This window comes from Silurus meridionalis, chromosome 6 (assembly GCF_014805685.1).
Source record: "Silurus meridionalis isolate SWU-2019-XX chromosome 6, ASM1480568v1, whole genome shotgun sequence".
NCBI classification, from domain to species: Eukaryota; Metazoa; Chordata; class Actinopteri; order Siluriformes; family Siluridae; genus Silurus; species Silurus meridionalis.
Window position 1 is genome coordinate 20674696 of NC_060889.1, and position 27437 is coordinate 20702132.

Sequence of the window (27437 nt, forward strand, 5' to 3'; positions counted from 1 at the left end):
TTACACTGATTTCAATGCCTTAAGCTAATAGATAACCTGAAAAGAATGGCAGCGATTCGGAGAACAGCACAAGACTGTGGGGAGGGTGGATGAGTGCATGCTGAAGACAATTATGAAAGAGAGCCTTATGGTCTCATTGCCTTTCTCTTGGTTATTCATCTAACACTGACTACACTTCATGTAGTATAAACCTCAGGAGTAATATAGAAGAATTATTTTTTAGCCTAATTGCAACAATATACATAAATATTTTATGCAATGACACAGTACAACACACTAGAAGGATAATCATCATCATCATCATCATAATAATAATAATTCTGGCCTATTTAAGTCTTAGACTTGTTTTAGTATCTGTATTTTCTGGCTTTTTTCAATGAAGGGTCAAAAATTTATGTTTAATTATACCAAAAATTATATACAAATTAAAGTTAAATTTTCCTCTCATTTATTCTTTCAGAATATTTAAAAATAAAGAAAAACATAAGTAAATACAAAATATTTCTCTGTAATCTTAACCAATGCAGTTTTATTATCAAAGGTAACTTAGTACAACAACAAATCGATAATAATCGATAATGAAATTGATTGTCAACCAATGCCGTTATCGAATAGTTGTTCTGCTCTTGTTGCGGGTTAGCATGACGATAAGATAACACAGCCCCTTGCGAATTGGCACAGAGTACAGGGTCAACTGGCAGCAGTAAAAAGTGTGTGTCCCGAGTCAACAAAGTCATGGGAACATTTTATATTAAATACAACAAAGAAAACTGTACCTACAAGTTGCAAGCATGACACTGCTCTTGTGCACAAAGCAAGCTCCATGAAGACATATGCTAAGGTTGGTGGTTGGTGTTGATACAGAAGATCTTGAGTGTCCAGCACAGAAGCTTGACCTCAACCCACTTTCACAAACTCCTTTGTGTTGACCTGGGAAGCTCATTAATGCTCATGTAACCAAAAGATCACACTCATATGTGCAGTTTAAATTCAAGTGGTAAGGCTTCACAAAAGTGGAGGTTTCTGTGAAAGCAAAGGGAAATTGCAATGTTCAACAAGTAGAGTTATGGCCATTTGGGGATACTGTGTACATATTCACGTGATCACATATAATAACGTCACGTGTAATGTTATGACGTAAAGACACCTTTCTGCTGTTGTTGGGGATTTTTAAGGGTTCCCCAGATTCCTGTTTTTCCCTTTTAGATATCGTCTAATCGTTCATTTTAAGACTCTATAAAGTTTGAATGTACAGAAAGGATACGTTTTATTGTCTGGGTGTGTGTATATAAGTGTGTGTTTGGGATGAAGGGTGTGTGTGTGTGTGTGTACTGTAAACTGGGCAGCTGTAACCCGAGCGCTTCAGCGCGGTAGAGCAGAGCAGCGGCTGATAAAGACGAGCTCAGTCCCGAAAAGGAAACACATTCCTCAATCTGGACACTGTGTATATGAACTTATTACTGAGGTGTGGATCTGTGAATCAGGATGAAGGCCTGGGAATGGCTCCTGCTTACCTGCTGCCTGTTCAGTCTGTGCAAAATTGGAGGTAAGGAGACACCAAAAGCTCAAAAACCGCACTAATATGCGGCATACACGCAGGAAGTCGTGAACAGCGCGTTGTGTGTGTGTGTGTGTGTGTGTGTGTGTGTGTGTGTGTGTGTGTTAGTGGCCGCAGGAGATTATGGTTAGTACTTTGTGCGTAAATGTGGATTTGCATCTACCACCACGCCAAAGTTACCCCCTAATCTACTCTTATAGTTTTCTCAATCAAAAACAAATTAGAAAAAGTAACAAAAATTTTAAAGTTAACTGAAAAGCATTTTCTTTCCTTCTTTCTTTCTTTCTTTCTTTCTTTCTTTCTTTCTTTCTTTCTTTCTTAATAAGCTGCAGCTTGAGTTTCACAGCACTAAAATTATAATACAGAAGTTGCTGAGATACTGTAAATGTATTCTAGAGAAATTGAATTTTATAAAAAACCCAAAACCTCCATACTGTTTAAAAAAGAAAAGTTCCTCAACTGCTATATAACTACTATATAGAATAAAATCTGTGTTGGTTTAGTGCTCATTTAACCCAAATCTTTTTTGTCTATATTTAATAAAACTATGTAAAATGCTGCAACTCTGAAAGGGATTTGCTGAGGATAAATACATGCAATAATCTAAAAATAAAAATAAGCTTAACCATTATAAAACTTCAACAGAGAATTTTCCTTTCTTCCTTCCACTCAAAGGTCCATGCACCATTAATAATTCAGTGATCTGTGAACACATTAATGAGAGGACCGCTTCAACGGGTTAACTCCTCTGATAGTAAATGTACTGCTACCGACTCGATTAAATCAAGTTGTACATTTCCTCTTGTTCCTTATATGCTTCTTTTTATGTTTTATATCTTTTTATTCTTTATGTTTGTGTACATGGACTAGCTCAATCACCACTCAAGACATTTGGCCCTTACAGAGAAAGCTCATTAGATTAAGGCTGACTTGAGATTGCATGTTTTTAAATGTAATACGTTGTTTATATCGGTATAAATATCAGTTTTTAGTTTCTATTACTTCACAATTCAGTTTTTCTTGTTGTTTTTTTTTTCAATGTTCATTAAACATAGATGTACAGTTTAATCCAAACAACTGTAAGTTAAAAGGGCATTTGGCTTGTACATCCCAAAAAAACATAGGCTGTCAAAAATGTTCGTCATGTGCCAGGATTGAGCACCAGGCCGTCCTAGCGGCTGCTAATAGCAGTTTGGTGTGGGGTGATGCTTTCATTTGTTCTTGTCAGAGTGGATCCTGGAGGACTGTGGCTCTGAGAAATTTGATGGATGTGTCAGCAGGGAAGCTGCCACTTATAAATGCTCCTAACCTTCAAAAACAGGCAAACAGGAGTAATGCATAAAAAGGCAGGCTCATTAAAAATCAAGGCTTCATTGAAATTGTGCATTGTGGAAAGCATAGGTTTTTAATGAAGGCCAAAGGCCGTTTTTGCACTCATCTCATTTGGATGGATATTGTTGCTTATTGCTTTCTACATTTTGGTTTTATTTGTCTTGCTCTTGTCTTTGTAGGATAAAATGTTGTTCAGCAAAAGAGTAAAAAAAAAATTGCTTTTTTTTGTTAAAGAGGCTTGTGCTTTCTCCCACAGAAACCTCTGAAGCAGAGAATCAGCTAATGAAGAAGCTTTTCTCCGCTTACAATGTCAAAGTGCGACCAGCGAAAACAGTAGAGAGCAAAGTGGTTGTAAGGATTGGCATGAGCCTGTCATCATTCGTCAGTCTGGTACGGTCCCATGTTCCATACACACGGTCTGAATAAAAGGTGCATTCTTGTACAATATAAAACAGAACTGTGCTTTAGTGGCCAAATACATGGACAAGGAATTAATCTCTAAGTGGACCTGTATAAACATGACAACAATGTTGTGTGGTGGGTAATATTGTGCAATTATAAATTGTCCTTTTAAGCCATAAAGGAGGTTCTCTCTTTAAGGGGTGACATAATGTAGCCCTAGTTTTAATCATTTACTGATAATGGCTCTGGTAATGAAGCATATCCTCGACAAAGATGAAGAAAGTGTTTGGCTAACATTTTAGTTATTAGCTATGACATTCTCTCACTGCTCGTAAAAAGGCTATTTGAGTCTGATAAAAGTGTCATCATTATCGCTCAGTGATTTTTAAATGTGAAGTGACTGCGTGTTGTGCTAGCATTAATGTTACATAAGCATAATGGAGAGTGTGTTAGAGAAGTGAAGAAAAGAGTGCAGGCAGGGTGGAGTGGGTGGAGAAGAGTGGCAGGAGTGATTTATGATAGAAGAGTATCTGCAAGAATGAAAGGGAAAGTTTATAGGACTGTGGTGAGACCTGCGATGTTGTATGGATTAGAGACAGTGGCATTGAGTTAAAGACAGGAGGTGGAGCTGGAGGTAGCAGAGCTAAAGATGTTGAGGGTTTTCATTGGGAGTGACGAGGATGGACAGGATTAGAAATGAATTTGAAGGGACAGTGCATGAAGGACGTTTTGGAGACAAGGTGAGATTGAGATGGTTTCGACATGTGCAGAGGAGGGACATGGGGCATATTGGTTGGAGAATGCTGAAGATGGAGCCACCACAAAGGAGGAAAAGAGGAAGACCAAAGAGGATATTTATGGATGTGGTGAGGGAAGACATGCAGGTAGTTGGTGTGAAAGAGGCAGATGTAGAGGACAGGGGTGTATAGAGACGGATGATCCCCTGTGGCGACTCCTAATGGGAGAAGCTGAAAGAAGAAGAAGAAGAACCATACTTTTTTAATGTGGTACTGCAATTTTGTTGGTATTTCCACATCTCAGAGATATTATCTAGCATCCATTAATTTGAATGAATATGTATAGTTAAAATAATTTCTATTACGAGACACATAAGCTTTTCAGTTTGCTTGCGTAGTGAAGCATGTAGTCATATTCAGAAAATATTTGCATATGCCACAACATTGGTGTTTTGCACCACTGAGAGATGAGATGATAGATAGATAGATAGATAGATAGATAGATAGATAGATAGATAGATAGATAGATAGATAGATAGATAGATAGATAGATAGATAGATAGATTGCAGCACAGAGAAAATAAAATTATACTAACGTATATAATTTACATTATAGATAAAAGATATAAAGTAGTAGAGTATATATATAGATGTACAGTACAGAAAGAAGTATATAAATATTAGGGCTGTCAATCGAATAAAATATTTAATCAGGATTAATCGCATGATTGTTATGAATTAACTTGTGATTAATTGCAACTTAATAGCAACTTTTTTCTGTTCTAAATGTACCTTAAATTAATACTTTTTACTTTTTAATACTTTAATCAACATAGGCATGGACAAATATAGATGCTTTATGCAAATGTTTGTTTATTATTAGTGAAACCATACTCAACATAGAGCATGAAGACAAAATATTCTTGTAAATGTTTAAAAAGTAATTCTGGTGTTTAAAATGACAAATCAGGACACCAAATTGAACTTATTGCTATGTTTCCACACTAAAGGTTAATTGCCAGATGTGTTACCCATAGCAGATTTTGGTGCTTGATTTGGGACTTGGCGCATCAGTAAAACAATTGTTTAGTGATTTCAAATAATTTTTTACTGGAGTTAATTTTTTTTATATTTGAGTAAAGAAAGGATTTCGGCTCTTTTTTTTATTAATTTATTTATATTCTTAATAAAAATGGTCAAACAGAAATGCACGCCACATAATTTGCACAATAATAAAATTTGAGCTGTTAAAATGAATTAGCATTCGCCCCGTTATAAACTCATTCATTTCGACATTCTAATAAATACATTTAAAAAAGTATATAGTGTATACAGATACAGCGAACAGAAACCCTGAGACTATTTGGCTAAATTTGCTCTCCAGCTAATGATACCTTTCTTTATATAGTGTTGATAGGTATTGTTCACGTTAGCATAGTTCACTAAATAGAATTGTTCAATGCAGAAATATTTTAACAGTTGTGTACATTGTAGACATGTACAGAAGTAATCTGTAAAATAATCGCTCAAGTAGTTTTTCACCAAAGAAAAGTATTTACTTTTTACTCATGTGCATTATAACTATGGTAGTTGTACTTTTAACTAAACCACAAGGCAACTGTGAAATGAAAAAGCTAAAAGCAGGGAAATCAAATTTGCTTGTCTCGGTTTCCCAGGCTAGCGATTTGTCAATGTTTATGGTGAGAGTTGTGAAAGTTATGAATCATTCTCAGAGGTTTTGTAAAACCTGCCTGCTCTTGTAAATTCTGTATATTGTAGATATAAAAAAATGAAAGTTTCAATAACAAAATTGCATTTTTATTTCCCCTGTAAGCTTTTATTTTGTCATAAAGCCTACTGTGAACAACAGAGTCCTCCTGAGTGTAAATATTACAAGGAGATCATGTATCACTTCCTGTCTTAGTTGAACATCATGATACTGCAGCATTTCAGCTTCTCGGAAAACTAAGCACTACACATTACAGCACCTGTTATCACACTCGTCACCAAAGCTTTATACTGTAAAGTATCCTTTTGACTTAATTATAGGGTACACATTTCATTCTGAAGTCTACGTGTTTTCATCTATGAAAATAGACATAGAGTTCGATTGAAGGTGTCTAAAGCTCAACAGTCTCATCCATTCATATTTTTTTAAACTGCTGTGTCTGTAACTGAGTTTGGCCCAGCTGCTGGTGTCAGTGTGTATCTGTACGTGTTTGTGTGTGTATATGTGTTGTGTGATTCATCACACAAACTATTGGCACCCACTGTGTTAGTGGGGTCACATTATCCTCTGCTTCCCGTCTGTGGATTTTAATAGCCAGTCTTAAATAACGCACACACATATACACACATTCAAATACATACACACAGAGGAAGAAACAACTATTCTATCTATCTCTCTTTCTCTTTCTGTAATAAATATATACAAGCATACACAAGTTTCCTGTGTAATGAAATGACAGCATTTCATAATCCAGCGTTATAAACTATTACTGTGTAGTGCAAACAAACAGCAGTTTTACCACAACTTAAATATAACACAAAAAATATCTCAAATATAATTAATTAAATTGCATTTATAATAACCTGAGGGAACCCTGTTTAAGTATGTATTGCCTGTCCTATATGTATCTGTTCTATATGTACTGTATTTTGTATAATGATATGTTGTATATGTTGTACAGATTATGATATTCAGTGTGAGGCTTTTGATCTGATATGTCTGTGCAATGAACAACACATGATACAGGCTGTATATTAGAAAAAAGAAAATGCATTTATGTTGAGTTTTTATAATGCATGAAGCCCATGCGACCTCCTGTGGGGAAAAAAGCTTTATATTTATTTTGAACCTGGAGAGGTTACTTTCTTCTAAGCATGCTATTTTGCTCAAGCTAATATGGTAGCACACTACCATACCAGCATAGTAGCTACTACTATTACTACTGCCTCTGAGCCAACATCACATTGAGGAAACGCGAACACACACTCACACTCTCTCTCTCTCTCTCACATCCTCTATCTGCTTTATGACAGCATTTCCATGCTGATTTATTCCATGTTAAAGAAATTACAAGCTGATTGAGGTGTTCATAGCTGCAGATATGAGGCACTATTTTTTTAGTGAAGAATGCAGGTTTTAAAAACTGCACTGCTTCAGGCGCACAACCTCACTGAATTCTCACAGGGTTGCCTTTTATCTGTTAGAACACCACAAATTAGGTTTAGACAGAAAGACATAAATGATCTTTAGAATTATGGAGAATTATGGCCTCCATGATTTTCAAATGGAAGCAGTTTGGCACAACCAGGACTCTTCCAAGAGTTGGTTGCCTGGCCAAACTGAGCAATCAGGGGGGAAAAGGCCTTAGTAGAACCTAATGTTCACTCTGATTGAGCTTCAGAGATCCTATGTGGAGTTCCAGAAGAGCAAACATCACTGTAGCCCTCCACCGATCTAGGCTTTATGGCAGAATGGCTGCATAGAAATCTCTCCTTAGTGCAAAACATATGAAAGACCCTTTCAAGTTTGCAAAAAGCATCCTAAGGACTCTCAGACTGGGAGGAACAAGATTCTCCGATCTGATAAAACCAAGATTGAACTGTTTGGCCCCATTTTTAAATGTTAGAATGTGTTGATATTGTGTTCTATATTATTATTGCTGTACAACATGCTCCCTATAATCTTTCTCTTCTCTGAAATTACTATATTGACCTGTCCCTTACATCATGAAACCCGTAAATGCATACTCTTATTATGACTAGTCTTTACCCTTATTATGTCCAGGTTTATAAGGTTGGTTGTGCACTCATGTTTAATAAGTTGTACATCTTTACTTTTTTGATTTCCCAACCCCCACATATGTGTCCTGTGCTGGGGGTCAAGCCAGCTGTCTCTTAAACATTCCTCTGCTGGTTTTAAATAGCAGCTCCTGCATGTGTGCTGCCATGCCCTCCCTGCTTAAACAATCCCCCAGATCACAAGCCAGTTTAGGCGGAGAATGAGCTGTTCCCATTCTGAAGAACCTGTTTTGTGTTAATCACAGCTACATACCCACCTGTTGTACTTAATGATTGGCCTTATGTGAGGAGAGGCTCAATATTCAACCTTGCATATACAGTATATAAAAAGGGGTCAGAAATTCTCAGATTTACTCCATACTGGATGCAAAAAAATAGATTTGTCAACTATGTACATGGTGGAAGCTCAGTAATTAAGACATGGCACTCCACAACACTGAATAATCAAGTTTGAGGTGGTAAAATCCCACCAATTACCCACTTATTTTTAGCAGAGCTCACAAATGGCAGTTTGATTAGGTAAGTAAGAAAAACTTTGATTAATCATGCGGCCTTAATACCCATATACCCTTTAAAACTTGTAATGTTAAACTTCTATGAAAAGATTTGCAATTATTTTTCATTAATTAGCAGGTTTATTTTTAAATGTTTCCCTGTTTCTCATTACAGAACATGAAAAATGAAGAGATGACCACCATTGTTATCATGAACCTGGTGAGTGCAATTACTGCAAAGTTGTAATATGTGTGTTTGTCTTGTGCTACAGGAACAAAGTAAAAATGGCAGCTGACTGAAGAAAAAGAAAAAACAACTATATATATATATATATATATATATATATATATATATATATATATATATATATATATATATATATATATATATATATATATATATATATATATATATATATATTAGTTGCCATTTTCAAAAATAATATATATAAATAATAATATATATATTATCCAGCTCATCATTTCGGTTTCAGAAAGCATTATTTGTACATTGTGTGAAATGCAGGCCACAGAAACAGCACAACTTACTGAGCCCAAAGGCCAGCACAACACATATGCATCCGTTATGCACGAGCTATGAACACTAGAAACAATAAAGAACAAATTATGCAAAATGAACCATTATTATTCAAATGTTCCAGATATTATTCACAGACAACTGCACAGAGAAATTGCATCTAGTATAATTAATGGTGGATGGAGGAAAATTTGAAATAACGTAATGAAATGATGAACTGGTTTGATTTCTCATTTCCAAGCCGTCTCGCTTTGTTTCCTGCATGTTTTATCCACATTTGCCTTCACCTTTCAATAATATTTTTTTCCAACTTTGAAACCACTGGATAACATTCAGGTCTGATTTTTTGACAGGAGTGGAACGATCCCCGTTTGGCCTGGAATCCCAAAGAACACAGTGGCATTGACATACTGCGAATTTCATCAGCAAAAGTGTGGCTCCCAGACATTGTGTTGATTAACAAGTGAGTGTGTGTTACCATGATGCAAAAAAGTGTTAGAAATTCTGTGTTAATTAAAATATAACAGCCCACTAATTATATGTTTATTGCACTTTGCATAATGAGAAATTCAGCAATGAATAAAGACTTTAAGCTCTGCCAACCTGGCCAATTACAACATTATATATATATATATATATATAAATATATAAATATAAGGAAGAGGAAGGTCTTAACCTGTCGCTTGAAATTGAAGCCAGGGACTCTGACATTTTTATTATTTACACACATTTAGTTACATAAACACCTTATTGCATAAATAATTCTAAGTACTGTAATAATGTAATATATGAAACATTTACATTTTAAAACTAAAAAGTCCATCAATTGTGATATCTATCAGTTTAAAATATGACCCTATTTACCTGTAAAGTCATGCCTTAACTCTAAATTAAGCTTAGTGTCTTGTATTGTATCTTACTCTTTCTCACAATCAAAAAATACTGATGATGCAGATGTAATGTATATGAGGTGTTTTTTTTTTTTTTTGTGTCAAGGCAATCTGTTTCCACCAGAGTAACCCCTGAACATGAGTGTTAGCACAGTACTGTAGATGTCACATCAGCTAAATATCAAACCCCCAAGTGAGTTGAGTCAGGTATAATAGTGGAAATTTAAAACTACTGTTCTGTAAAACTGGACTGAAGAAACACCAAGACTTGTTTATACTTTTATTTAAGTATACCTGCATAATCATTTTGAATACAATATTGCTTTTTGCAACAGTTCTATAAACATGAAATTAATATAAAGTATGTGACATTTTAGACTAATATGGACAATTTGTCTATTTATTTCTCTCCAGTAGCAAAAATACATCTCTAGCCTTCTAACATTGATTTGTACATTCCTGTTAACAGTCTGAGCCTTTCTAATTTATATCAAGCTTCCTTCTTTAAACCAAAAGTAATGCTCTTGCAACCTGCGCTTGGATATCCATTTTTGTTTTATTATTATTTTATTTTTGCAAGTAAATACAGTACAGTAGGTTTTCTTTTTTTATGAGAACCAGAGCGATGTATCAGGGTGGCATACCTAAAGGTATAGCTTGTTTGATCTTTGAGAACTTGCTAGTGGATGAATTATATCTTTGCATACTGCATGCTTGGTTTTAGATTTTCACTACGGTCATGAATGAAAAGAGGAAATGATACCCAATTATGAATCTCTTTAAATACTGACAAATTAGACAATATTATGCAATTAAATACAATTTACCATTACATTTACCAATTTTTTTTTTTGTGCTGGGAAGAGCTAAGATGTGGTATCAAAAAGTTTCAAGACTAGTTTTGTAACACACCAACAGATGACAGCACAAGGCTGCATACACAGTCACAGGGAGCACCAATCTTCATAAGTTACAGTGCCAAAAGACAACAGGAGCTGTGCATCTGGTGCTATTCTGACCACGTGCGTTACCACGTGTTCAATTTCATCATGGAAAGCAGGTTAGAGCAAAGAGCAAAGATCAAATTCTGCATGAAGTACTACTGCCAGGTTTTAAGGTGTCTGTGGCAGGTCATTCGGCAAAGGTGACCAGATCTGTGGGGTGCTAACCTCAAAGCTTTTTAATACCATCTCGTAATTTTAAGAAAATCTCATTTTAGCTTTTTTACTATAGATATGTATGGCTGCTATAGATATTCATGGCTGGTATTGAAAAGCATTTTAACTTATTTTTACTGATGTTTGAATTGCAGCCAGTTTTGAACGTATAGTACAGACATATCTAAACTGCTCATACCTGAATTAATACCACACATAACTTAAAGCAATGGACAAATACCTTAGATAAAAATGTACAGATTACTTGGAGGATGCAGTGGACACACGGACATGTCTTATCAACGTTCAAGTCTTCCGCACTTTAAGCTAAATTCACATTCAGTTTAAACCTAGAATAAGAGGATTGAGTCCAAATCAGAGTTATATTTTCGGGGTAGTTTTGTTGATACTGCGTTACAGGTTTATCTAAAATGCACTCTTTAAATGAAAGCAGGCCTGAACACTGTCATGTCATTTCCAAACATTTGAAACTTCTAGTTTTAAAAGTCTTAGTGACACTGTGAATTGTTTTGTTGCACAACTTTTTTTGTTTTATATCAGTGTTTGCAATGCATTTCACAGTTATACAAACTACACCAGCAGGTCGGACAGTAAGGTGAAGTTATTTACCATTTACATGGTGTCATCTCTTCAAGAAGAGAAGGTGACCGTATCTGTTTAACTCCTTCATGCAGAAAGTGTGGGCTGCTTCATTACTGGCCCTGTGAGCCTGTAGGTTATAATCAATGGTCCGCTACATTAGCTTCGGTTCAATATCCAATATGTGTTTCTCAGCATGTTCTATAAAGATGACTCAGCAATATCATGTAGTGTTTTAACTTTTTAACTGCTGTTGCTGTAGGAACATGATCCATAATATTGATACTGAATGTAAATGTATTGAATTATTAATGTAAATCAAGTGAATTGTTTTAGATTATGCAAATGTTGACCGTGAAATTATTTACATTGCAGCATCTTGTTCTTTCTCCGTGTTTGTGTTTGCAGTAATGATGGTGTGTTTGAAGTGGCACTAAATGTTCATGTTCAGGCGTACAGTAATGGCAGAGTAACATGGACCCCGCCTGCCCTTTTCCGCAGCTCTTGTGGTGTTAAGGTAAAACAATAGTTTACTCTGTACCTTGAAACAGTACATGTTTGTGTAACATTTGAGACTTTTAAGGCAGAGTGATGATCCATGTGCAGAAGCATCAATGAAAGCAGGCAAAACAAATGAAAACACAATCCAAAAATTTGAAACGGAAGTGCCGGAAATGGATGATCAAATAAATAGCAGAGAGTGATCCAAAACAGTATTCCTAGAACATGGAAAAGGTTTAATAAGGCTATCAAGGCTCAGAACATGCACTAACACTGGAAATGGCAAGACTTCGAAATGAACTTAATAACATGTATTGTTTATCTAAAAGTAAAAAGTCCTTGCTGTGAATATGACTTCATGTGTATTTTTTATTTATACATTATTTCTTACAGTCAGCTTCTTCTATTTATATATTTGTTTTCATGTTGCTATTTGAATGTGTATGTGTGTAGTAAAAAGTGAGAAAAAGGGATAATATATACAAACGTGCAAACATAATGCATGTCATAGGATGCCACGTACACAAGAAAATACTGATTTACTTTATTCCGTTCTCATGCTCCCGTTTCTGTATCTGTCTTCCCACAAATACCTCACAACTGTTTTACAGGTGACATACTTTCCATTTGACTGGCAGAACTGCACCATGGTGTTCAAGTCATTCACATACGACTCGTCTGAAATAGATCTTCAGCATGCCCTTGACGAGACCGGCAAAGAGATACAAGAGATTGTCTATGACAACAGTTTCAGTGGTATGAATACCCACAAGTCGCACACACATGCCACAGGAGACTTTGAGAAAGAAAGATATGAGAGATAAAAAGTTGTGGTTGTTTTTTTTTTTTTTTTTTTTTAGAGGGCACTGGAAGAATAATATTCACACATGAACACACGTGCACTTTTAAATGGTTACCTTTTCCACAGAGAGTGGTGAATGGCATATCCGTCACAAGCCTTCCAGGAAGAATGTAAAGAAAGAAGACCTATATGAAGACATCACCTTCTACCTGATCATCGAACGCAAACCCATGTACTATGTATTCAACATCATCCTACCCTGCATTCTCATTACCATCATCGCCATCTTTAACTTCTATCTGCCTCCTGATGCTGGTGAGCCCTGATCTAAAAAATCTGCCAATACTTTACTGAAACTAACATGAATTGCTTATTATCTCTTCGAGAATGATTGGATTTATGATTTGTCCACAATTAGAAATATGTTTAATTCAATTCAATTGTTAATAATACAAAGACAATCCAGATATAAAAGTTAATTAAAAATACTTCTGGCCAGCACGTTTACAGAGCCCCATTCACACTGTCATCTAATGCAGTTTCTCAGACCACCTCACATTTTTGATCTAGTTTAATCTCAGTCATGTCTACTCATTTTAAACTTGAACCTGACCTGAACACACTGCAAGTCTTACTTTCCTCTCAAATTCCCCCAAGCTAAGGATTCATCTTTTATACAAATGACAAATCTGGTGTAGTGTATGACATATGAACTGCCTACGCATTGATCTTAATATCAGATTCTTTCATTAATCAAAACACTATGATGATTCTTTGACAAAATACTTAATTGAAGCTGTCATCTTGTCATGTAAGTGGTGTCATTGTTGTTATAAAAAACAGCAAGCTGGTACCAAGGAGGAACTTGAGAAAACTAAACTGGTACGAATTACAATTGCAGTTCTTTAATTAAACTTACATTTCATCATTTACAAGTAACTGCCTATTTGTTTTAGCAATGTCCCAAACTATTAAAATAGAGATTTATTTAGGAGAAGATAAAAACTAGTCCAATATACAGTCTGAACACCACAATAAGTTGATCCTAATATGAAAAGAAAAAAAACTCTGGCTATACATCAATAAACAATTTCACCATTCACTCTACCCTTAATGTGACAGAGACATGAATACAGTGTGGTAGACCATTGTAATATGTTTAGTTTTCTAATATTTGCTTTGAGTGTGTATTTGGTAAGTGCATAGAAAATGTTACATTCAGTTGAAACTGCAACTAAACCAGTTTAATTTAACCAGAGCTGTACCCTTCATGGCCTCCTAAAGCAGTGTTACAGCTCATTACATGACCACTAGGTTCATATTTTATCACAGTAAAATCCACTCCATAAATCATTGCATGCAGTTGCTCAGACTGGGGAACCTGACCTCAGCGACCTCTGTGAGGCAGCCTCGGGGAGGAAGCGGCACATTACAGAGTGTGTGTTTTTCTGTTTTATTATGTGGGTCATGTATGTACAGAAACAGCTTTATGAATAAAATGACTATTGTATCATGATGGTGAAGTAAAGTATCTTTATGTATGTCAATGACGTTATTCCCTATTAAGCAGGCATATTCCCTTCTCTTATCCTTCTTTGATTGCATCTGCTTAGGAGAGAAGATGGGTTTAACCATCAACGTGCTGCTGACCCTCACTGTCTTTCTGCTCCTGCTGGCTGATAAAGTCCCTGAGACATCTCTGGGTGTCCCCATCATCGTCAACTACCTGATGTTCACCATGGTCCTGGTGACGTGTTCGGTTATTCTCAGTGTGGTTGTCTTAAATCTGCACCACCGCTCACCAAACACCCACGAAATGCCCCTGTTAGTGCGTAAGGTGAGTCACCACCGTAACTATTCACCTTGCTACACTAATTTGCTGTGTTATTCTGTACCCAAAGTCAGATAAGTAGATAAGCACATCCTTTTCACCAGATGTCTTTAGCACACAGTTCTTATTAAATGAAAATCTGTCTGTTTGATATTTCTGCTAAATACTGTCTGTTTAAATGTTAAATAATAAACACATCTGTTTCTAGTTTTTAAATGATACTTTTAAATGAAAAATGTGTATAGTTTAAAAAGAGCTAAAATTTTTGCATTTAAAGTCATAGATTTGAATTTTCTTACTAAATACTTGTAAAGTTTTTTTATATTATTATTATTATTTAAATGTTTTTTTTTTTTGATGATTTAAGCTCTATAATGCACCTGTATATTTGCCTTAGCCAAAATTATTTGTAATATTAACCTAAAGTTATATTATAACTTGGTAGGAAAACTTGATTTAAGTGTGATTATGAGTAAAGGAGATGCTGCTCATGCAGCATGATTTGGTCACATTTGCTGGGTTCATGCATTTCCTATAAAACTGTCGATTTGGAAGAATACACCATTCAGCACTTTGGAAATGGAACATGGAACTTGCACACACACACACACACACACACACACACACACACACACACACACACACACACACACAATCTATTACAAAAACACATGACATGCTTAGAAATGATCCTTAAAGAAAAAGGATAGAAGAAATTAAATCAGTGTCATGCACCCTTGTTATTGAGAAAAGTTGAGAGCCACCATTGTTCATTTTCCACTCACAAATAAAAAGAAAACTGGGCAAGAGGTTTTCTGGTGCAATAGAAACAGGGTAATGAAAAATGACTAGATTAGAACAGTGAATGTGGAAAAAAGAATGTCATACTGTACCAACACAAACCACTATATATATATATATACAGTATCTCACAAGAGTACACCCCTCACATTTCAGCAACTATTTTAGTATATCTTCTCAAGGGACAATACTATAGAAATTAAGCTTGTATATATTTTAGAGTGGTCAATGTGCAGCTTGTATAGCAGTACAGATTTACTGTCCTCTAAAAATACTTAATACACAGCTATTTTTGTCAAAATAACTGGCAACAAAAGTGAGTACACCCTGTAGACAGCTGTATGTCATTTAACCATGCAAAACAACATGTCCTATTCATTATGTTCATGTTTTTGTGTGCTTAACAGGACCATACAAATTTGTGTATTTTGTATTACAGCATTTAAAATTTGGTGCTTTAAGTACAATTCTCTCATACTGACCACTGGATGTTCAACAGGGCACCTCATGGCAAAGAACTCTCTGAGGATTTGAGAATTAGTATTGTAGCTCTCCACAAAGATGGCAGAGGCTATAAGAGGATCGGTACCACCCGTATAGAGGACGGGAAATCTGTGGTGTTATACAAGCTGCACTTTGACTACTGTAAAATATATCCAAGTTTCATTTCTACAGTATTGTCCCTTGAGAAGATCTACTAAAATATTTGCTGAAATGTGAGTGGTGCGCTCACTTTTGTGAGATATTTTATATATTTTATATATACAGTATATTTTATATATATATATATATATATATATATATATATATATATATATATATATATATATATATATATATATATATATATATATATATATATATATATATATATTATATATTGTAGTAGTATTTATAGCCATATATCAAGAAAATAGACAAGCACAGGACTTAGTCCTTAGTGGAGTAAAATGATAATGACAATGCCTTTAGAAATACTGAATATAGAAACATGAAGAAATTGTCCTTGAGTGTCTTTGAGCTGTTACTGAGGAGACCAGTGTGTATGAGGTATTGACTGGAATGCAATATTTTCAGGATCATGATGGCCTGCAGAAAATGGAAAAACTTTAGTCTGCTCCATCTGGATGGAATGCTGCAGTCTTTTCTGCTTGATGGCAGTGTGGTTAGAAATCCATGTGCTGGATGATTGAAGTCTATGGTGATATTGTGAGCCTTTCCCATACACTGTGTATGTAAGTCCTGCAAGGCTAGGAATTTGTTGCCAATAATTAGATCAGCTGTGCTCACAACTCTCTTCAGGGATTTGCAGTCATGTTGCTGCCAAACCAGTTGCAGCTGCACCCAATCAGTGCAATTTTACATGTCGGTCAGGATTTCCCCAGCCTTCACTGAATGTACATAAGCAGATAAGCAGACCCTGTCTAAGTGTGAAGAGGCCAGGTCAGGATGTCTGTGAGGTGCTCTTAAAGTAACTTGACACTGCTTAACAAATAGCGGCCACACCAATGTATGGTCATATTCCTAAAGTCTCTTGTATTCCACATTCACCTCCTGACAGTCCAGAACAGAGAGTACAAGAGTATTCAATCCAAGTTCTTGAGCTTTGCAATATGTTTGGCTGGATGAATGGTGATAAAGGCAGAGCTGTAGACAGTGAACAGCATTCTCACGTAAATGTTTTTTTTACCAGCTTTGTGGAAGCATTGTCCATTGAGCTGTTTTCTCAATATGCAAATTTGAGAGGGTCCATGGTGACTGAAAAAATTAGATGAGATGTGGTGTTTGACTAGCCACTCTTCAGGATTGTAGAGGTTAGAGATACAGGGTTCTAGTCATTCATACATTTGCCTGGAGAATTCTTATAGACAGGGACGATTGTGGTCTTCCCAAAGAATAAGTTAAACAAAGAGTCTTAGGAAAAGATTGAACACATTTTCTGAAAACCCACCTATAGCTGGGTGGCACATCGAGATGTGTACACTGGTATTTGTTTTCATAAAAATATGATAAAAAAAAAAAAAAAAAAAAAAGGATCAACAAAGATGTCAGTTTTATAATATGCTTTTATTGCAAAATCTGCAAAACTGTCAACAATTAGCAATTTTAATTAGGTTTAATAGAACATAAGGCATAAACTGTAATCTTTAATAAATGTTCCTTACTTACCGGATACCGCTGGTATACACCTGGGTTACTCCTTCAATTATTTTAGCTCTACTATGTCTAACAATATGATTGCTTCAAGTATTATTTATCATTTTAAATCTAGAAACAGTATTGAACAAATTATTTGTTTAATTTCTTTCTTGATTTCTTTTTCAAAACTGATTGGTCATACTGACTCAGAAGAGATGCTATCTGAATAAGACAATTGCAAATTGTGTGTGTGTGTGTGTGTGTGTGTGTGTGTGTGTGTGTGTGTGTGTGTGTGTCCACAAGGTGATCACTCATAACATTTTTTTTTGTCTCTTGCACACTTCATGTAATCGTTTGCCAGCTTTCGCTGTCTGTAGCTTAAATAGTTGGCAGCTGTACAACATCCCACTACTTTTTTATTACTATTCAAGGTTATTCAAGGAAAAGGTCCATGCAGAGGCTCTTAAATTACTGTCTTAAGTCATTTTCAGTCTGACAATATTTATAGCACTGTCTCTGTAGCAAACATAAATTTGTGTCTATTAAACTTTTTTCTAAACAATGCACCTTCACCATTAACAGTAATTAAAATAAACTGATATGCATTAAACATAAGGGCTTTATTTGTCTTTCGCTGACAATCTTTTTGTTGTTTTATTTCATCACATTTATACACACCGGCCCTCTTTCTTTCTTGCCAACACTTTTACAGTCTAATTATATACTCTAGTAAACTTTGAAAGTTCAAACCAGATGTTGTTTGATTGCAGGTGTCTTGTATATGCTGTTTATTTCTAAAAACTTCAGCTAACGGCTAAATCATTAAACATTTTGTAATTATGGGAAACTTTATAAGCACTAGTAAAGGTGGTCTATCAAACGGTTTCAAATTGTGTGAAGTATGTATGTGAAGTAAGAGACATTTAAATATCATAAGAACTCTCATTGTGTTTTTTTTCCTGCAGATTTTTATCCACATTCTTCCCCCATATCTGGGTCTCTTAAGGCCAAAATTGGAGACACCTCTCTCTTTGGAGCGCCCACACAAAAAGGAGAACCACAAAATCATCAGTCGGGCAGCAGACGAATACTTTATTCGCAAGCCCAACACCTCTGTGCTCTTTCCCAAACCAAACAGGTAATTCCAATGTACACTCACCAGAAGACCACCATCATAAGTGGAGGAAGTAAATGTGTGAAGCAATACAGCTATTAAATAGTCGCTTTAGTCGAAGACTTTTTAATGTAACAGGTCACCAACTGGCAAACCTCAGTCTGGCAGACCAAACTGAGTACTCGAAAAATACTGTAGCAGAGCAGATCAATGTATTTTAAGAACCCTGGCCATAGTTCAGCAACTCCTGGTTTTTAAAATTGAACACTTTTTGAACAGAATGTTTAAAGGCAGTTTGATAAAGACATAAGTGTTTATTCTTCCAAACAGATGTCTGATCTCTACAGAGTCTGTGCCACTCATCAAAAAGCAATAATCACCAGTGTAAAACACAATATAGCCACTTTTGTCTTACTTGCAGATGTGAACTAATCACAGTTTTACATTAAATGTTGAAAACATATCTCTATTTAATCATGTTAGATGCTTGTTTGGAGATGTATGCCAGGAATTTTATGTAATTAATCCTTTACAATTTGTAAATTCTGAAATGTGAACGAGTCTGAAAGATTGCACATTTTTACAAATCTTATACATGATTTTGTGGAAGGACTTGACCATATTTTAAAACAATACTCTTTTAATTACAACATTTTCACTATTGTAAACAGGTAAAGTAGCATAAGCAATTAAATTAATTTTGTAAATTCACTTAATAAAATAAGTTTGTTTACCACAAGTTATTTTGGTTTTGTGTGTAAATAATATACACAGTATATACAAATAAACATTGAAAACAAGCATTTGAATATAGTAAGGCCACAGAGAAATCATGTTTGAAAACAAATCAGTTAACTGTTGTAGTAGACAAATTCTATCAAAAGAGAATGGAACTGAGAAATGCAGCAAGCTAACAGGCATAATTAAAAGAAGGAAAAAATATGCATTGGTGTAAAACTGCATTAGCATTTGCTGAAAACTACAACAGTGGCTAAAAAGTTAAATTGTTTACTATAAACGTTGTTTGCACAATTTTTATTTAATCCATCGCTATGTTGAGAGGGAGGTGACTGAGCAACCTGATGATCACGAGTCATGACAGAACAGATCCAGTGCAAATGTCTCGAAGTTTTTAAACAAACAGTTTACACAATAGCACTTATATAGTTATAAACATGTATATAATATACAGTTTTTGCTCACCGTGCTGCTGTTTCGTTGTCATCCGTGACAACAGTGTGTTTTCTTTTCATGTCTTAAAATGGTTGCTGAGATGTGTGGGGTGTACTAACTTTTGTGGGATACTGTGTGTATACTAATATATATATATATATATATAAAAGATATTAATTGCCTAAAAATAGAAAAGAAATAACAGTATATGTATTGTGGTAATAGCAATGGAATGTGAATGTGAAAAAATTCAATAGTGATTAGCACAAGTAATACACAATACACATTAGCTCAGGGCAGGTAGTAAAAGCGGGACAGAGAAAACAGAGAAAAATGAGGGGGAAAAGAGGTGAAAGAAAAGAAGAGATTTGATGAGGCAGCAATACTTTACACTTTTTGATTGGTTTTAATACTTGTCTTGGCATCACAAGTACCATGTCTTATTCAATTTGTATTTGATTAGTCATTTGTGCCTGCTGACCCACGGGTCAGGATCTACAGTGGGACAGACAGCAGGAAAATATAGTGAAGGCAGGTGAAGTGAACCTTTCATCTTAAACATATCAGGGTTAAGGCATGAGAATTATGAATTATTGCCACTGCTGCCTGCATGTCTTAAATCTGTGCAGCAGTAAGGAAGTAGTGGGGTTTCTCTCCTGGTGAGTGTATTTTGTGTAACACTGTTAACTGTCATCAAGCAGGCCACAAAATGACATATGTGTTAGCCCTAACTTATTTGATAGGGGGTTACTGGTTGGTAATTAGCAATTGGCCAAAACCAAATTGGAGAAAAAAGTTAGAAGGATTAGTTTGGAAGATCCATATGTCCTTCCCAACATCACCCTCAGAACACTCAGATACATTTTAATACTGTTATTTAAAACTTTACACTATGCAACATTAACACACAATGTTCTTTCAGTTTTAAACTGTCTGGATTAACTCCACATTCAAGATAACAGAATACTATCATTTACACTGCTATTATTTAGGAGGGGAGGGGCATGGATGCCAGCAATCACATAGAGAATATACCCCCACAACCAGTTCGGCTCAAGTAGCTGCTGGAAGTAGTGATTTGGGCCGTAGCCAAGCTAGATATTGCCTGGCCAGCCGATATGCAGAAACAACGCCCCTAAGCAAGCTGGACAAACGTTTCCTGCAACCAACATTGCTGCCTCCATGCTGGGCTGGGTCTGGGCTTTTTTCCTGGACCTGCACACTAAGGTGACCAGGTCATGAAATAACCCTTATTTGGCACGCCTCTTTAGCACAAGGAGTGCGATTGTGGAACGATGCCCCGGGTTGAAGAGATGCTGGTTGGCTATCCCCAGTCTTTTCTCACCCAGCCCCTCTTGGGCTGAAATCCATGGACAGGCACGGCCAAGGCTCCACCTGTACGCTTTACCCTCTCTAGTGCTGCTCCTAGGAGTTTTGGAGAGAGTTTGCCGGGATGGAATCTGTCTCCTCCTGGTAGCACTGTGCTGGCCTTTCTCAGGCAAGGGGCGCTTTGCTTCACCCCTGCCCCAAGCTGTGGAGGCTGTGGCTGTTGCCCCTGAGGGGGCACAACTCTTAGCCCCTGGTCTTTTGGTCAAGGTCTTGGACACCATTCTCCAATCCACAGCTCCCTCCACAAGTGGGTTGTTTGCAGCAAAGTGGCGCCTGTTCACTACATGGTGCGTGGGTCACCACCTAGACCCAGTTAACTGCCCAGTTGGCCCAGTGCTGAGATTGCTTTAGGAACAGTACGCCAAAGGGTTGTCTTCTTCCACCCTAAAGGTTTACATGTCAGATATTGCAGCTTATCATGCTCTACTTGCCGCAGTTAATAGGGAAAACCTGTGACACATTTTCTTGTGCCCTTAAAGTTTTTGACAGTCAAGACTGTTTTTCTATTGGCCATCTCCTCTTTAAAGAGGATTGGGGACCTTCACGCTCTTTCAGTGAGCCCCTCCTGTCTAGAGTTTACCCCAGGCATGGCTAGTGCCTTCCCCAACAAAAGACTGGGGTATGTTTTCGAGGTGCTCTTGGTCGTCCTGTGATCAGTCGTGCTTCAGGCATTCTATCCTCCTCCTTTCATGCCCCCAGACCAAGAGAAGCTTAATCGGGAGTGCCCTGTGTGAGCACTGGACACATATAGCCACAGAACTGTTCACTGTCTAAAGCTGTTTGTCTGCTACAGTCCATATAAAAGGGGTTTCCTGCTATCCACTCCTCTTATAAATCCTTTGGTCTCCCCTCTTCTTTCAGGGTCAGAGTGCACTCCACCTGGAGTGAGGCAGCCTCTAAGGCCTTGTCCTCTGGGGTATCTCTCATTTACAATGCTGCAGGCTGATCCACCCGGCTGACCTTTATCAGGTTTTACAGCCTTGGCCTTAGTGCCACTCCTGGCCCGCCGTCTTTTTACCTAGCTGTGCCCATCCACCCTAGGCAGGGATTGGGCAGTCTGGCGTGATTGGACCCTCGTTCCCAAAGTGTTGTTGACACAGCTTGAGTTCCTGAAAGCAAACGTCTCTAGCTTACATATGTAACCCTAATTCCCTGAGGGAACGAGACACTGCGTCTCCATGCCACACTCCCTGCATTCCTGTAAGCTCTTTCTTCACTCTCTGCGTTCCATTGGACAGATTACACACGTGATTCGGAGTGTGGTCACACAGAAGCTTTGCCAAAGCATAGTTAAAGCAGCATCTCATTTCCTCAGGGAACCAGGGTTACATAAATAACCTAGAGATGTTTCTTCTCTCTTTTTTTCAATGATGTAACTTTTTGTCAAATTAACTTTCTTTTATTAAAAGGAGTCTGCATTGCCAGTGCTTTTTAATACCCAGGAAGTTTTCCTCCAAACGAAAATGTCCAGGAAAGTTTGTTAGTTTCTTTGGGAAAAGACAAGCTCAGTTTTTGTACTTTGTAAACTTTTAGAGGAAAAGAAAGGCAAATGAGAGAAACACTGTTTCTTGTGATAAGTGGAACTACATTAAAGTAATAAAATGTATGAAGTGTACTTCTTTAATGAATTACATTTTCTATTGTTAGTTTTTGGTGCATATTTTTGGGTGCACTGTTATAGGAAAATAATTCACTTTCTATAAGAGCACACCCTGTTGTGTTATTTTTTTTTTTTTTGGTAATTATGTAAATTATGTTTTTTCTTCCTATCATTACAATTAAAACTTTATACTTACCTATACATTATTGATCCAGGTGTATCACAACAAAAATGTCTTCTAAGCTCTTGAATCAGCATTCATGTTTTAAAATGATTCGTGGTTTGAATGAGATTCCTGCTTTCAAGACATTGTATGTACTGTATATGCATGACATTGTTTAGGTAAATATAGAAAACTGATTCAATCTAAACAGATAAGGCACTTAATCAAATGAATAGGCTTCCCTCTATAATCAAAGTATTGCCTTGATTTCTGGTGCATGCTGGGAGTCCACAGCAACTGCAGCGTGCCAAAAATACACAAGCAACCAACAAGAAGGGCTCAAGAAACATGTTTAGGTAGAAATGAAGAACTTCTCTGCCTCCCAGTGGCAGAAAAGTGAATTGACTGTTTCTTTAGGGCCATCAGATTAACTTGATAAGGTGCTGCTATAGAAGGTCAGGAGTGGGATGGATAGAGAGGGACTGAGAAGGTGAGAGGATTTCATAATGGAACAGATGTTAAAAAAATTTCAGTGGAATGTAGACAGAGCACAGCTGTTATGATAGCCAGGTAATCATCATTTAGGGATTTTAGCAGGTGGTCCAGCTGCCCCTAGGCACCAAAGAACAAAAATAAGAAAAAGAGAGATGTGAAGAAGAGATTTGTTGTCCTTCCTTGAAAAAGTCACCCTGAAGTCAGAAATGACGTAGCAGTCTGAGTTTGAGGCCCCTCTTTTGCTGCAATATGACTTGTAATTGTAAATCAACAACCCTGCCACTCCCAAGTACAACTCATTGCAGATCAAGAAGCTGAAATACATTCTAGTTCTTGATATCGAAAGGAGTCAATCCAAAACACAAAGCAACATCACAAAAATATATAAATTCCGAATATATAAATGAACAGATTTATCCATAGTGAGCAAACCAGGGGGAATAAGAGCAAGTAAAATCTCCCCAATATAATATGAGGAAGAAACCTTCAGCTTATGAACAACATATGAATATGAGCATCAAAATGATTCCTGATTTTAGAATTCATTAAAGTTTTAACTTAAAGTTGTTTGTGGTTATCAACTTTTTAGTGATGAGCAAATTGTCCTTTTGAGTTGTAGTCCAAAAATTTTAATAAATCAGTGTGATGCATTGCAAAACTAAATTCCAAAATGTTTTTTGATTGTGTCTATTATTCCTATTATTAAAATTAAGGAAAAGCTTTGTTATTACTGTTAATAACAGCAGTCGTGTGGCTTGGGCTAATGAAACTTGCTAAATTAACTTACAAATAAATTCAGTAATAAAACTGTACCGCAGATATCAGCCAGACGGCCTGTGCACTGACCTGAGAAAGTTCATCGATGGCCCCAGTCACTACCTGACTCTGCCCCCTGAGCTGAAATCGGCTGTGGAGGCTATCTGCTATATCGCTGAGCAACTACAAGCTGCGAAAGACTATGAAGCAGTAAGACACATTTTTAATGTTTTTTAGTATTAGCAATTTGTTTAGAACCCATGTGTGGTATATCAGCCTGTTAGTAATCTAACTCATCAAAAGCTTTTTAGAATAGCTTTTTATATTCATAATTTTGTCAACTGGATTTTTGGCAGTCGTCACATTCATAACATCTTATTCACTGCATATATTTTGTCATTGCTGTTAGTAAGCTTGGAACCTGTCAGTTTATTTAAGGTTAATAAGGGGATGCTTCTGTTTATGTCTCACTAAATAAGGAATCAGAAGCTGTAGCATTGAGAGTACCATCTCAAAACTCACACACATGCAACCTCCACAGTCAAACAAATGAAGAAGCAGAAGTAGAAGAAAATTTGGCAAAACTTAAAAGTTAATCATTTAAAGCATAAGCTCTTAATTAAACAGGAAGTTCAAAGTTATTTGCAAAAAGTAATTTGCATGCATCATTTAAAGTTTTACTTTGGACACTCTGTTGGAAAGCACAAACAATAAAAAAATATATTGTACTAAAAAAAAAAAAGTTTGAACATTTAGTCTTTCGATTTATGACTCAACATGGGGTTTGGATAAAAATCATTAAGCTATGCAGCATTGATGGAATATGTCTGTACAACAGACTTGACTATACACCTGAGATATATATTTCCACATCAAAAAGAGACAGAGAAGTTTAATATGTGCAGCAGTTACACACATTGTTTGTGAAAAATAAAACATTATGTTGTTGTCCTTTGCATTTTTTTTTTCTTTTTTTCCTGTCCTTAATATTTCTTGATTATTTCCTTTTAATCTTGTCTTTTTCTTCCCTCTTATTCTCAGCTAAAGGAAGACTGGCAGTATGTGGCCATGGTGGTTGATCGACTTTTCCTCTGGATCTTTGTCATCTTCACCACTGTTGGAACATTAGCCATTTTTGCTGACGCTAGTTTCAATGCTACTCCCACCGACCCCTTCATGAGTCCTTGATCCTAGCGGGCATCACTCTTTTTTAAACCTTTGACTTTTTTAAACTTGCACAAAGCATAATGCTGGCTGTTGACATTCACTTTGCATTTTGCAGAGTGATCTGCAAAGAAGGTAGTGTACAATCTACAAATCTGGAAGTTAACGAAGATGAGCGTTACATAATATAACAGTTACATTATAACAGCAATAGGGCAATGTGAGTTACTGTAAGCAACACACGACTAAGAATAACTTAAGTGCTTTTGTGCAGTTTACTGATAATGAGAACTGGATTATTGTTTCAGCCATGGGATTCTTTTCTGTAGAAATGTATGTTATTTGATAAATGTATCAGCTTGATGTGTTTAATAAAGATACTATTTAAGTAAACCATCTGTTAGTCAGAATCTGTAGCTAATATACATGATATGGACAAAAGTATTGGGACACCTGACTTTTCCAGCCATGTGTTTTTTTTTCCTCAAACTGTTACCATTAATATGGAGACACACAATTGTATAGGATGACTTTGGATGTTCGTGCATTAAATATCCCCTTCATGTGAGCTCGACAAACAAAACCTGGTACAGCATGACAGTGCCTCTTTGTACAAAATTAACTCCTTGAAAATATGGTTTGCATGGGTTGGAGTGGCCTGCTTTAGAGCTCTGACCTCAACCCTACTGAAGACCTTTGAGATAAATTGGAAAACTGGTTGCACCCCAGGCCTCCTCACCCTACATCAGTACCTGATTTTAATAACACCCTTGTGACTAATTGAGCACAAACATAAAGAAGCACACTCCAAAATCTAGTGGAACAACTTCTCATAAGAATAAAGGTTAATAAAACAGAAAATAGGAATGGCATCTTGAAAAAGCACATGTGAATCTTTAGTTGTTCACAAACTTTTGTCCAGATAATGCCTTATTCTTATGCATGCCTGCTTCCAGGATTTCCCAAATATAAATTTCCAACTGTATTCTATCAACTATTTTGACAAATAAAATAAAAAACATCTATGAAAATACCAACACATGCACTGAGCCGTGCCATGAGACAGACAGCAGTTGTGTTGTTTTACTTCAAAGAGAGTCAGAAAGAGCAGGAGAATGAAAAGTGCTAGGATCTTCCATCTGTTGTTAGAATGTGATCTCTGACGCTGTGTGAGTGATGTGACCTTCTGATCTCCAGTAATACAACCAGAGGGAACAGTCAGACAAGGACATGAAGTGATACTTAAACCAATTAGTGCTAATGCAGCTAATAATGAATGAATGGTGCACTACCAGTTAGGAAGATGGTATGCCATACTAGCATTCCCTGGAGTACTGCAGTGTGTTTAGATTTTTTTTATCTCTATTAAAATCTATATTAATATACAGTATATATAAGAATTTTTTGAAAATATGTAAATAAAAAAGATTTTGCTGCTCTAATCATAAAGACTGCCCTGTTCTCATTCCAGTACACTTATTTACAGTATATTCATACTGAACATCTTTTCAACACATTGCATTGTTTAGAGGTATTTTCCTTTACCTGTGTAATGTAATGATTTATCCTCTTACTATCCGGTGTCAAGTCAAGTCAAGAAGCTTTTATTGTCATTTCAAATATATATATAGCTGTCACAGTACACAGTGAAAAGTGACATTCCTTCAGAACCCTGGTGCTACATTTACACCATAAAGCTACATAAAAAAACACAGAGCTAAGGACTAGTGTCCTCGCCACATAAAGTACATCGTGTGCAACCTAGTGCAAACAGTCACCTATACATTCCCCGAGTCTGGTTCCTACCAAGTTTACTTCTTCAGGTTTCCTCCGGGTTTGTTTCTTTGCTCATTAATAATCTAAATCTCATTGCTTAACATTCTACAAATAAATATTGAATTAAATTAACTAACTGCAACCATTACAGATATACAGGAGAGAGAAATGAGAGAAAGTTATTATCCAGCTGTCCAGCATTAAAAAAGTAATTCAGG

The 27437-nt window shown here is 36.3% G+C and overlaps 1 protein-coding gene across 1 annotated transcript; it reads left to right on the forward strand.

The window, feature by feature from the left end:
* The first annotated feature begins 1147 nt into the window (after nucleotides 1–1147).
* On the forward strand, nucleotides 1148–25836 carry chrnb1 (cholinergic receptor, nicotinic, beta 1 (muscle)). Its single transcript, XM_046851646.1, has 11 exons — nucleotides 1148–1546; nucleotides 3147–3280; nucleotides 8506–8550; nucleotides 9222–9331; nucleotides 11924–12032; nucleotides 12628–12772; nucleotides 12945–13133; nucleotides 14432–14655; nucleotides 18555–18727; nucleotides 24342–24489; nucleotides 25321–25836. Exons 1-11 carry the CDS (start codon nucleotides 1486–1488, stop codon nucleotides 25465–25467), a joined length of 1485 nt encoding a protein of 494 aa, XP_046707602.1. The 5' UTR covers nucleotides 1148–1485; the 3' UTR covers nucleotides 25468–25836.
* Nucleotides 25837–27437: the final 1601 nt, after the last annotated feature.

What these genes read in the sequence shown, in the direction of transcription:
- chrnb1 (XM_046851646.1), top strand. Translation starts at nt 1,486, where the DNA reads ATGAAGGCCTGGGAATGGCTCCTGCTTACCTGCTGCCTGTTCAGTCTG. An exon ending in CTATGACAACAGTTTCAGTG is followed by an intron (nt 12,773 to 12,944) that starts GTATGAATACCC and finishes CCTTTTCCACAG; the next exon opens with AGAGTGGTGAATGGCATATC. An exon ending in CTCTTTCCCAAACCAAACAG is followed by an intron (nt 18,728 to 24,341) that starts GTAATTCCAATG and finishes ACTGTACCGCAG; the next exon opens with ATATCAGCCAGACGGCCTGT.